Here is a 13,772-nt window from a genome sequence, read left to right on the forward strand (position 1 = left end):
ATACTCTGTCCGACAGTGTGGTTACTATTAGGGAGCCTGCACACCACTCCCACCAGTGACTTTTTGCCTTTATCATTCCTCATCTCATCCTAACCGCTTCTACATCCTGGTTTCCCTCTCTAATGTGCTAATACCATCATTAATTAACAGATCCACCCCTCCATCTTTTCCTAGCTTCCTGTCCTTCCTAAATGTTATGTACCCTTCAATATTCAGGTCCCAATCTAAGCCATTACAGAGACATGGCGAAAGACAACAATCGGATCATACTTATTTATTTCTATTTGCGCTCTCAGTTCATCTTTATAGTTTTGAATGCTATGTGCATTCAGAAACAGAGCTTTTAGTTTTGTCCTTTTTTTTATTTTTGTAACGTCTAGCCTTGACTGCTGATTTACTTTTAGATACCTAACGCTAAGGAAGATGGCTGTGGTTGTCGGAGGTCAATCATCTGAACTCCAGGACATCATTGCAGGAGTTCCTCAGGGTAGTGTCCTAGGTCCAACCATTTTCAGCTGCTTCATCAATGACCTTCCTTCAATCATAATGTCAGAAGCGGGGATGTTCGCTGATGATTGGACAATGTTCAACACCATTCGTGACTCCTCAGATACTGAAGCAGTCTGTGTAGAAATGCAGCAAGACTTGGACAATATCCAGGCTTGGGCTGATGTGGCAAGTAACATTTGCGCCAAACAAGTGCCAGGCAATGACCATCTCCAACAAGAGAGAAAATAACCATCTCCCCTTGACATTCAATGGCATTACCATTGCTGAATCCCCCACTATCAACATCCCAGGGGCTAATATTGACCAGAAATTGAACTGGAGTAGCCATATAAATACCGTGGCTACAATAGTAGGTCAGAGGCTAGGGATCCTGCAGCGAGTAACTCATCTCCTGACTCCTCAAAGCCTGTCCACCATCTACAAGGCACAAGTCAGGAGTGTGATGGAATGCTCTCCACTTGCCTGGATGGGTGCAGCTCCAACAACACTCAAGAAGCTCAACACCATCCAGGACAAAGCAGCCCGCTTGATTGGCACCCCATCCACAAACATTCACTCCCTTCACCACCGGCGCACAGTGGCAGCAGCGTGTACCATCTACAAGATGCACTGCAGCAACGCACCAAGGCTCCTTAGACAGCACCTTCCAAACCCGCGGTCTCTACCAACTAGAAGGACAAGGGCAGCAAATGCATGGGAACACCACCACCTGCAAGTTCCCCTACAAGTTACACACCATCTTGACTTGGAACTATATCGCCGTTCTTTCACTATCGCTGGGTCAAAATCCTGGAACTCCCTTCCTAATAGCACTGTGGGTGTACCTACCCCACATGGACTGCAGCAGTTCAAGAAGGCAGCTCACCACCACCTTCTCAAGGGCAATTAGGGATGGGCAATAAATGCTGGTCTAGCCAGCGATGCCCACATCCCATGAATGAATAAAAAAAATTGTATTCTCTATCCCTTCCTGTCATGGTCTTTTTTTTAAAATCATTTTCCATTTCAATACCTTTCTCTTTTGCCTTGCCTCTACTCTTTGATTTACCATATCTTCCAAAATTTGATCCCTTGCCTCCACTATTTAGTTTAAAACCGTCTCTACTTCTAGTTAGCCGCTCGCTAGAACACTGGTCCCACCCAGCATGGTTCAGGTGTGGACCGTCCCAACAGTACAACCCCCACTTTCCCCAGTAATGGTGCCAGTGCCCCACGAACCAGAACCCACTTCTACCACACCAATCTTTTAGCCACGCATTCATTTCTCTAATCTTATTTGCCCTATGGCAATTTGCAGGTGGCTCAGATAATAATCCAGAGATTACTACCTTTGTGGTTCTGCTTCTTATTTTGGTGCCTAATTCCTCATACTGACTATGCCTTCTTCCTTGTCCTGCCCATGTCGTTGGTACCTACATGGACCAAGGTGACTGAACCCTCCCACTATAAGTTCCTCTCTAGCCCTGAGCAGATGTCCTTAACCCTAGCACTGGGCAGGCAACACAGCCATCTGGACTCATTCTTTGCTGTACCGTGCACTGATTGCATGGCTAAGATAGGGAATGTGCCAAACAGGGAATTGTTAGTGCGACATCACAACCTATTGGCATGCCATTGGTGCATCAACATCTTCTATCACCCAGTCCTATTATTTTTGTAACGTCATATATCCTGTTGCAGTGACATCTTTGTGTTTTACTCCATCAGTAGATATAGGAATCCCACTTTCATTTTCTAACTATTGGAACTTGGATTAAAGTGAGAAGAAGATCAATGCTTTCTCATATTCCTTTATTGTTAACTAGGTGGCATATTAGATGCAGAAATGGGCATCCAGGACTCCCTTACTCTGAGCAAACTTGGAACACAAGCAGAGAGGGACCGAAGGCTAAAGAAAAAGTAAGTTTTAAGTAATTTTGAAAAAGTGTAATAGTCCTTATCATGTGGTTGTTTTCAATATGAATTGAATAGTATTCATTTATTTATTTCAATGAAAGTGAAGGAAAACCTGCTTTCTAACTTATACCCTCTCCTCTTGATCCCACTGCATCACATGCAATTCCACATCCAATAGGTTAGCTAGACAGCCAGATCCCAAGGCTCTGCTATTTCCTATCTGTACTGTGATACAAGAATTCTCAGTGCTTCTGTAACTTGCTGCCACCATTCTATCAGTGACATTTGGTAGTCTGGTAGCACAGATCTGTCAGTGCCTCTCTGCATCCTAGTGCTAGGGTCCTCTTGCCCCTCTGTTATTTTAGAACGTGGTGACAAGACTTTGCCTATGCCTCTTTGTAGCCTGATGACATGACCTTACTAGGTCTCCATAACCTAGTGCCTGGAGTCTTGCCAGTACCTTCCTATAGCCTCATTTCAGGCGATGCCTTGATCCTTCGCTCTTCCCTTTCTTACCTCACTTTCACTAGGTACTTTGGCTGTGAAAAGCCAACCAAGACTGGGACCCATCACATGTGAAATCTTGAGTGTGATATTTGTCTGCCATTATACACAATATAGTGAAGGGTCTTTTGTACAGCGCAATTACTTTTTAAAAGCTTCAGTCAAGTATCTTGAATGAATCAGCAAATTAAGATTATTGTAATTTTTTATTGGTTCCTTTATTCTATTTTCAAAATATCAAAGGACCTGTGCTGAAAGGCAGACTCAGTGTAAGAAATTCTTATACTAATATGATTCCTAAATGACTCAAACTTGCAGGGACCCACAGGAGAACCACAGCCCTTAAAAAGTTAAATCCAAAACAGCAACTTCCTTAATTCTGCCTGTAAATCTTAAACTGTGGCCTGTTATGTGGTTTTTGAACATAGGAACAGGAGTAGGCCATTCAGTCCATTGAGCCTGCTCCACCATTCGACATAATCATTGCTGATCGTCCACTTCAATGCCTTTTTCCGCACACTATCCCCATGTCCCTTTATATCATTGGTATTTAGAAATCTCTCAATCTCTGCTTTAAACATACTCATTGACTGAGCTTCCACAGCACTCTGGGGTAGAGAATTCCAAAGATACACAGCCCTCTGAGTAAAGAAATTTCCCCTAATTTCGGTCATAAGTGGCTTCCCCCTTATTTTGAAATTGTGTCCACTGGTTCTAGACTCCCCAACCAGGGGAACCATCTTACCCGCATCTACCCAGTCTATCCCTTTAAGTATTTTGTAGGTTTCAACGAGATCACCTTTCATTCTTCGAAACTCTAGTTTCCCCAGTCTCTCTTCATAGGACAGTCCCGCCATTCCGGGAACAAGTCTGGTGAAGCTTCGTTGCACTCCCTCAATGGCAATAACATCCTTCCTAAGGTAAGGGGACCAAAACTGCACACAGTACTCCATGTGCGGCCTAACCAAGCTTCCATACAATTGAAGCAAGACTTCACTAATCCTGTACTCAAATCCTCCTGCGATAAAGGCTAACATACCATTAGCCTTCCTAATTGTTTGCTGCAACTGCATGTTAGCTTTCAGAGACTTATTGACGAGGACACCCTTTGTGATCTCTTACCATTTAAGAAATACTCTGCACATCTATTCCTCCTATCAAAGTGAATGACCTCATATTTTCCACGTGATATTCCATCTGCCATGTTCTTGCCCACTCGCTAAGTCATCCGCGAACTTGGAAATATTACATTTGATCCCCACATCCAAATCATTGATATGTATTGTGAACAGCTGGGACCCAAGTACTGATCCTTGCGGTAGCCCACTAGTCACAGCCTGCCAATGCAAGAATGACCCATTTATTCCGACTCTCTGTTTTCTGTCTGTTAACCAATCCCTAATCCATGCCAGTATATTACCTCCCATCCGTGTGCTTTAAATTTGCTAACCAATCTCCTGTGGGGGACTTTATCAAAAGCCTTCTGAAAATCCAAGTATACCACGTCCACCAACTCCCCTTAATCAATTCTGTTCGTAACATCCTCAAAAAACTCCAACAGGTTCGTCAAACATGATTTCCCATTCATAAATCCATGTTGACTATGCCCAATCAGATCATTATTATCCAAGTGTCCATTTATCACATCCTTTAGAATAGATTCTGGAATTTTCCCTACTACTGATGTAAGGCTAACAGATCTGTAGTTCCCTGTTTTCTCTCTCCCTCCCTTCTTAAATAATGGGGTGGCATTTGCTACCTTCTGATCTGCAGGAACCATTCCAGAATCTGTAGAATTTTGGAAGATGATCACCAATGCATCCACTATCTCCATAGCTACCTCTTTCAACACTCTGGGATGTAGAATATCCGGTCCTGGGACTTATTAACCTTCAGCCCCATTAATTTCTCCAATACAACCTTCTTACTAATACTAATTTCCATCAATTCCTCATTCTCCCTCGTCCCTTGGATCTCTAATTCTGGGAGATTTCTTGTATCTTCCTCAGTGAAGACAGACACAAAGTAATCATTTAGCTTCTCTGCCATTTCTCTAATCCCCAATATAAATTCTCCTAACTTTGTCTGTAATGGATCCACATTTGTCTTAGCCAAACATTTCCTTTTTGCATACCTATTGAAGCTTTTACAGTCTGTTTTTATGTTTTTTGCTGGTTTACATTCATATTCTATTCTCCCTTTATTAATCAGTTTCTTGGTCCTCCTTTGCTGTATTCTAAAATCATCTCAATCCTCAGGTTTGCTACTATTTCTTGCAACTTTATAGGCCTTTTCTTTTAATCTGAGACAATCCTTAACTTTCTTTGTTAGCCACGGTTGACCGACTTTACTTTTTGGGTTTTTGTGCGCTGAAGGAATGTATAGTTGCTGTAAGTTATGTAATATTTCTTTAAAGACTTTCCATTGCCTATGTACTGTTATACCTTTTAATGAATTTTCCCAGTCCACCTCAGTCAATTTGCCCCTCATACCTTCATAATTTCCATTGTTCAAATTTAACACCCTGACTTCAGATTCAACTACTTCACTTTCAAACATAATGTAAAGTTCTATCATATTATGGTCACTCATCCCTAAAGGTTCTTTTACAACAAGATTATTAATTAGCCCTTTCTCATCACATAATACTAGATCTAAAATAGCCTCAACATACTTCTTTAGAAAACCATCCCTAGTACTCCAGAAGCACATCCTCTACAACATTAGGTTTACCCAGTCTGTATGCACATTGATTACTGTTACCCATGATTATTGTATTACCGATGCTACATGCTTCTCTAATCTCCTGATTGATACCATGCTCCACAGTACTACTATTGTTTAGTGGCCTATAAACAACTCCTACCAATGTTTGCTGCCCCTTGCTGTTTCTTAGCTCCACCCAAACAGTTTCCACATTTTGTTCTTCTGATCTGAGATCCTCCCTTCCTATTGTACTGATCCCATCCCTTATTATCAGTGCAACACCATCTCCTTTTCCTTTTTGCCTGTCCTTCCTAAATGTCGAAGATCTTGAATAGTCAGTTCCCAGAATTGGTCACCCTGTAGCCATGTTTCCGTAATGGCAATTAGATCATACCCATTTACCTCCACTTATGCCTTTGAATCATCTACCTTGTTGTGAATGCTGTGCGCGTTCAGGTAGAGTGCCCTTAACCTTGTCCTCTTGACATTATTCTGCATTCTAAGCCTAGTTGATGTTTGCCTTTGTTTCACCTGCCTTCTAATTTCGCCTGCTAAGTTTTTACTTCCTGTTACCTGCTTTACTGACTTCCAATTTGAGCTAACCCTCATGTTCCCATCTCCCTAACAAGCTAGTTTAAACCCTCCCCAACAGCACTACCAAATCTCCCTGCGAGGACGTTAGTTCCAGTCCTCTTAAGGTGTAACCCGTCAATCTTGTACAGGTCGCAGTGCCCCAGAACTGGTCCCACTGCCTCAGAAATCTGATGCCCTCCCTCCTACACCAATTCTCTAGCTACATGTTCAATCAATCCTCTTATTCCAATGCTCACTAGCACGTGACACTGGGAGTAATCTTGAGATTACTGCTCTTGAGAACCTGCTTTTTAATTTCCATCCGAACTCACTAAACTCTGCTTTCAGGACCTCATCCCTCTTTCTACCTATGTCATTGGTACCAATGTGGACCATGACCTCTGGCTGTTCACCCTCCCCAGAAGTTTGTCCTGCAGCTGCTCTGTGACATCCTTGACCCTGGCACCAGGGAGGCAATGTTTAGGGGGGATTCTGACTTAGAGGCGTTCAGTCATAACCCCACAGATGGTAGCTTCGTACCATTGGCTCCTCAGCCAAGCACATACACCAAATGTCTGAACCTGCGGTTCCTCTCATACTAAGCAGGATTACTATTGCAACTACACATCATCAGTCGGGTAAAACTAACCTGTCTCACGGTGGTCTAAACCCAGCTCACGTTCCCTATTAGTGGGTGAACTATCCAAGGCTTGGTGAATTCTGCTTCAAAATGATAGGAAGAGCCGACACCGAAGGATGAAAAAGCGACGTCGCTATGAACGTTTGGCCGCCACAAGCCAGTTATCCCTGTGGTAACTTTTCTGACAGCTCCTGCTTAAAACCCAAAAGGTCAGAAGGATCATGAGGCCCCTCTTTCACAGTCTGTATTCATACTGAAAATCAAGATCAAACCATCCTAGAGTCACGTTTACTGCTGCAGAAATGCCTGTCTGTGCCCTTGACTATTGAATCCCCTATCACTATTGCTCTTCCACTCTTCTTCCTCTCTTCCTGTGCAGCTGAGCCACCCGTGCTGCCACGGACCTTGCTCTGGCTGCACTCGCCTGAGGAACCACCACCCTCACCAGTATCCAATATGGAAAACCAATTAGCAAGCAAGATAGACTCAAGGGACTCTTGCACTATCTGCCTGCTTCTCTTAGACTGCCTGGTGGTCACCCATTCCCTCTCTGCCTGCATGCTCCTAACCTCCCTAAGCGTGCTATCCATGTAGTCCTCAGCCTCGCGAATGCACAACAGTGACTCCAGCCGCCACTCGAGTTCCAAAACCCGCAACTCAAGCTTGTGCAGCTGGTGACACTTCCTGCAGATGTGTTCATCTAGGACACATGATGCGTCCATGATTTCTCACATACCGCAGGATGTGTACATTCCACTTGGCCAAGCTGACCTGCCATACCGTAATTTTAATAACTATTTATACCAATTAGAATAAGTAGAATAACTTACCAGTTACTCACCAATCAGCTTCTTACCCTGTACCGAAGTAAGAGCCAGCTACTGGAGGATGAAAAAAGGTAGAAAAAGAAAGGAAGGAGCACCTCCCTCACTAAACTCCCACTTTACACTCTGTGAACTCAAATCAGCACTCAGTGCAGACGCAGCAGCACTGAGGAAGCCCTGCTTTTATACTTTCCGAAAAACAACTGATTCAAGCTTCTGAAAACCAGTTTAAGCCAGCTACCTAAGTAACTAGCTGCAACCGCTCCCAGAGAGCTTGTATACCCCTGTTTTAAGGCCGGAATAAAACTTAACTTCTCTTAACTTAAGGAATAATTTTTAGTTAATTGCTAAACTGAAGACAAAAATAGACTTTAGATAGGGAGTTATAAGGATTAATTTCTATCACCAGCTCTCAGTGCAGACCACTGAGGCAGCTTCTTAAGTGTCTTTGACCACTCTGTGACTAAGAAAAATATAGTCCATTCTACTTCATTAAACAAAACTTTGAACAAAATGAGAGAAATTTTGATGCTTTAATGTTTTGTTCCATTCCAACCATAAGGCTTTACCTCTTTTCATGGGTTTGCTGTCAGCTCTTTTCTTTATTTTGCACCAGTATTATTTGTTAATACCAGCTAGTAGCATACGTGCTATTTTTCTTTATTCCCTCTACGTTCATTCTTTTCATCCACTTATGAATAATTCCAGATAAGTTTTGTTCACCGATTGCATTTGGATTAAATGCATTTTTCTTCCTCTCCCTCATAACCTCTGATTGGTGCACTTTTTCTTTATGTGTGATTTTATTGCTAACAATCTGGTCTACATTTTCTCTGGATGATTTCATTGTGCTGTAGAAATCAAAGTCTGGGGGCTGTTGGGTGAATCTCAACCAAATAAGCACAAATTCTGCACTCTACGTTTAGTCAGTTAATGAAGTGATGAACTTTTTTCATCCTCTCTATGGGTTACTCTGAGTCTATCCTTGTGTTAGGTATCATTCTCCGTCAGAGAACGTAGCTCAAAGTAACTTCCTTTCAAGCCCAGTGTGACCTGCTCGCTCTGCTTTGAAGTGCTTAACCTCTATTCAATATCTTTCTGCAAGGACATAATAAAAGAAGAACGGGTTGCATCTGAACTGGAGGGGCACCAATATCCTGGGCGGGAGGTTTGCTCGAGCTCTTCGGGAGGGTTTAAACTAGTTTGGCAGGGGGATGGGCACCGGACCCACGGATCAGTGGATGGGGTAGCTGTTGAACAGGCAGATACTGAGTGCAGAGAGTCTGTGAGGAAGGTTAGACAGTTGACAGGGCAAAGTTGCAGCCAGTATGATGGGTTGAAGTGTGTCTATTTTAACGCAAGAAGTGTCAGGAATAAAGGTGATGAACTTAGAGCGTGGATCAGTACCTGGAGCTACGATGTTGTGGCCATTACGGAGACGTGGATATCACAGGGGCAGGAATGGATGTTGGATGTTCCGGGGTTTAGATGTTTCAAAAGCAATAGGGAGGGAGGTAAAAGAGGTGGGGGAGTGGCATTGTTAATCAGGGATAGTATCACAGCTGCAGAAAGGGAGATAGTCGAGGAGGGTTTGTCCACTGAGTCATTATGGGTGGAAGTCAGAAACAGGAAAGGAGCAGTCACTTTGTTGGGAGTTTTCTATAGACCCCCCAATAGCAACAGAGACATGGAGGAACAGATTGGGAGGCAGATTTTGGAAAGGTGCAGAAGTAACAGGGTTGTTGTCATGGGTGACTTCAACTTCCCTAATATTGATTGGAACCTCCTTAGTGCAAATAGTTTGGATGGAGCAGTTTTTGTCAGGTGTGTCCAGGAAGGTTTCCTGACTCAATATGTAGATAGGCCGACTAGAGGGGAGACTATGTTGGACTTGGTGCTTGGCAACGAACCAGGCCAGGTGGCAGATCTATCGGTGGGAGAGCATTTCGGTGATAGTGATCACAACTCCCTGACCTTTACTATAGTCATGGAGAGGGACAGGAGCAGATGGGATGGGAAAATATTTAATTGGGGGAGGGAGAATTACAATGCTATTAGGCAGGAACTGGGGAGCATAAATTGGGAACAGATGTTCTCAGGGAAATGCACGACAGAAATGTGGAGGTTGTTTAGGGAGCACTTGCTGCGACTGCTGGATAGGTTTGTCCCGATGAGGCAGGGAAGGGATGGTCGGGTGAAGGAACCTTGGATGACAAGAGATGTGGAACAGCTAGTCAAGAGGAAGAAGGCAGCTTACTTAAGGTTGAGGAAGCAAGGATCAGACAGGGCTCTAGAGGGTTACAAGGTAGCCAGGAAGGAACTGAAGAATGGACTTAGGAGAACTAGAAGGGGACATGAAAAAGTCTTGGCGGGTAGGATTAAGGAAAATCCCAAGGCGTTCTACACTTATGTGAGGAACAAGAGGATGGCCAGAGTGAGGGTAGGGCCGATCAGGGATAGTGGAGGGAACTTGTGCCTGGAGTCGGAGGAGGTAGGGGAGGTCCTAAATGAATACTTTGCTTCAGTATTCACTAGTGAGAGGGACCTGGTCGTTTGTGAGGACAGCGTGGAACAGGCTGATATGCTCAAACAGGTTGAGGTTAAGAGGGAGGATGTGCTGGAAATTCTGAATGATATGAGGACAGATAAGTCCCCGGGGCCAGACGGGATATACCCAAGGATATTACGGGAAGCAAGGGAAGAGATTGCTGCGCCTTTGGCGATGATCTTTGCATCTTCCCTGTCCACTGGAGTAGTACCGGATGATTGGAGGGTGGCAAATGTTGTTCCCTTGTTCAAGAAAGGGAATAGGGATAACCCTGGGAATTATAGGCCAGTCAGTCTTACGTCGGTAGTGGGCAAATTATTGGAGAGGATTCTGAGAGACAGGATTTATGATTATTTGGAAAAGCATGGTTTGATTAGAGACAGTCAGCATGGCTTTGTGAGGGGTAGGTCATGCCTCACAAGCCTTACTGAATTCTTTGAAGATGTGACAAAACACATTGATGAAGGAAGAGCAGTGGATGTGGTGTATATGGATTTTAGCAAGGCGTTTGATAAGGTTCCCCATGGTAGGGTCATTCAGAAAGTAAGGAGGCATGGGATTCAGGGAAAGTTGGCTGTCTGGATACAAAATTGGCTGGCCCATAGAAGTCAGAGGGTGGTATTAGATGGAAAGTATTCAGCATGGAGCTCGGTGACCAGTGGTGTTCCACAAGGATCTGTTCTGGGGCCTCTGCTCTTTGTGATTTTTATAAATGACTTGGATGAGGAGGTGGAAGGCTGGGTTAGCAAGTTTGCCGATGACACGAAGGTTGCTGGAGTTGTGGATAGTGTGGAAGGCTGTTGTAGGTTGCAACGGGACATTGACAGGATGCAGAGCTGGGCTGAGAAGTGGCAGATGAAGTTCAACCTGGAAAAGTGTGAAGTGATTCATTTTGGAAGGTCGAATTTGAATGCGCAATACAGGCTTAAAGACAGGATTCTTGGTAGTGTGGAGGAACAGAGGGATCTTGGGGTCCATGTCCATAGATCGCTCAAAGTTGCCACCCAAGTTGATAGGGTTGTTAAGAAGGCGTATGATGTGTTGGCTTTCATTAACAGGGGGATTGAGTTTAAGAGCCGCGAGGTTATGCTGCAGCTCTATAAAACCCTGGTTAGACCACACTTGGAATATTGTGTTCAGTTCTGGTCGCCTCATTATAGGAAGGATGTGGAAGCTTTAGAGAGGGTGCAGAGGAAATTTACCAGGATGCTGCCTGGACTGGAGGGCATGTCCTACCAAGAAAGATTGAGGGAGCTAGGGCTTTTCTCATTGGAGCGAAGAAGGATGAGAGGTGACTTGATAGAGGGGTACAAGATGATGAGAAGCATAGATAGAGTGGATAGTCAAAGACTTTTTCCCAGGGTGGAAAGGGCTATCACCAGGGGGCATAATTTTAAGGTGATTGGAGGAAGGTTTCAGGGAGATGTCAGAGGTAGGTTCTTTACACAGAGAGTGGTGGGTGCGTGGAATGCGCTGCCAGCAGTGGTAATAGAAGCAGATACATTAGGGGCATTCAAGCGACTCTTGGATAGGTACATGGATGATAGTAGAATGAAGGGTAGGTAGTTAGTTTGATCTTAGAGTAGGTTAAAGGTTCGGCACAACATCGTGGGCCGAAGGGCCTGTACTGTTCTATGTTCTATGTTCTAAAAATTGTGAATTTGCTGTTAAATGAATTACAGTTGTTACTGTTGTTCTAATATCCTAAATATCTTTTGATAATATGAACCATTTTTATTAGGTCCCTGGGAATGAGGCTTACGAACATATGAACATACAAATTAGGAGCAGGCCACTCGGCCCTTCGAGCCTGCTCGGCCATTCAATAAGTTCATGGTTGAACTAATTACTCCACATTTCCACCTACCCCTGATAACCTTCCACCCTGTTGCTTATCAAGAATCTATCTCCCTCTGACTTAAAAATATTCAAAGACTCTGCTTCCACTGCCTTTTGAGGAAGAGAATTCCAAAGACTCACGACCATCTGAGAGAAAAAATTTCTCCTCATCTCTGTCTTAAATGGGAGACCTATTATTTTTAAACAGTGACCCCTAGTTCTAGATTCCACCACAAGGGGAAACATCCTTTCCACATCCACCCAGTCAAGACCCCTCAGGATCTTATATGTTTCAATCAAGTCGCCTCTTACTCTTCTAAATTCCAGTGGATACAAGCCTAGCCTGTCCAATCTTTCCTCGTAAGACACCCCGCCCATTCCAGGTATTAGTCTAGTAAACCTTCTCTGTACTGCCTCCAATGTATTTACATCCTTCCTTAAATAAGGAGACCAGTACTGTACACAGTACTCCAGATGTGGTCTCACCCAATGCCCTGTATAGCTGAAGCATAACCTCCCTACTTTTGTATTCAATTCCTCTCGCGATAAATGATAACATTCTATTCGCTTTGCTAATTACGTGCTGTACCTGCATACTAACCTTTTGAGATTCATGCACTAGGACATCCCAATGCCGTTGCATCTCAGAGCTCTGCAATCTCTCATCATTTAGATAATACACTTCTTTTTTATTCTTCCTGCCAAAGTGGACAATTTCCCACTTTCCCACGTTATACTCCATTTGCAAGGTCTTTGCCCACTCACTCAACCTATCTACATCCCTTTGTAGCCCCCTTATATCCTCTTCACAAGTTACTTTCCTACCTATCTTTGTGCCATTAGCAAATTTAGCAACCGTACCTTCAGTCCCTTCATCTAAGTCATTTATATAAATTGTAAAAAGTTGAGGGCCCAGCACTGATCCCTGTGGCACTCTACTCATTACATCTTGCCAACCAGAAAATGACCCATTTATGCCTAATTTCTGTTTCCTGTTAGCTGGCCAATCTTCTGTCCATGCCAATATGTTACCCCCTACACCATGAGCTTTTATTTTCTGCAATAATCTTTGATGTGGCACCTTATCAAATGCCTTCTGGAAATCTAAGTACTATACCTCCACCAGTTCCCCGTTTATCCAAAGCACATGTAACTCCCTCAAAAAACTCCAATAAATTGGTTAAACATGATTTCATTTTCACAAAACCATGTTGACTCTGCCCGACTACCTTGAATTTTTCTAAATGCCCTGCTATAGCGTCTTTAATAATAGCTTCTAACACTTTTCCTAAGACAGACATTAAGTTAACTGGCCTGTAGTTTCCTGCTTTCAGTCTCCCTTTTTAATAAATTTTCCTATCTAATGGAACCTTCCCCGAATCTAGGGAATTTTGGAAAACTAAAACTAACGCATCAACTATCTCACTAACCACTTCTTTTAAGAGCCCAGGATGAAGTCCATCAGAACTTGGGGACTTGTCAGCCCGCAGCTCCAACAATTTGTTCAGTATCCCTTCCCTGCTGATAGTAATTTTCTTGAGTTCCTCCCTCCCTTCCATTTCCCGACTTACAGCTAATGCTGGGATGTTACTTGTATCCTCAATAGTGAAGACCTGTTGAATTCATCTGCCATCTCCTTATTATCCATTATTAATTCTCCAGACTCACTTTCTATAGGACCAACGCTCACTTTGTTAACTCTTTTCTTTTTTAAATATCTATAGAAACTCTT

The 13,772-nt window shown here is 43.5% G+C and overlaps 1 protein-coding gene across 1 annotated transcript in view; it reads left to right on the top strand.

Annotated features, from left to right (window-relative positions):
* The window catches only part of ppfia4 (PTPRF interacting protein alpha 4), a 907,198-nt gene that overhangs the window by 844,024 nt on the left and 49,402 nt on the right, over positions 1 to 13,772 (top strand). Inside the window, exon 19 of the mRNA XM_068057116.1 lies at positions 2,316 to 2,409. Within this exon, the coding sequence (XP_067913217.1) occupies positions 2,316 to 2,409 (94 nt within the window). The remainder of the gene's footprint in view (positions 1 to 2,315; positions 2,410 to 13,772) is intronic.

This window comes from Heterodontus francisci, chromosome 25 (genome assembly GCF_036365525.1).
Source record: "Heterodontus francisci isolate sHetFra1 chromosome 25, sHetFra1.hap1, whole genome shotgun sequence".
Taxonomy (NCBI): domain Eukaryota; kingdom Metazoa; phylum Chordata; class Chondrichthyes; order Heterodontiformes; family Heterodontidae; genus Heterodontus; species Heterodontus francisci.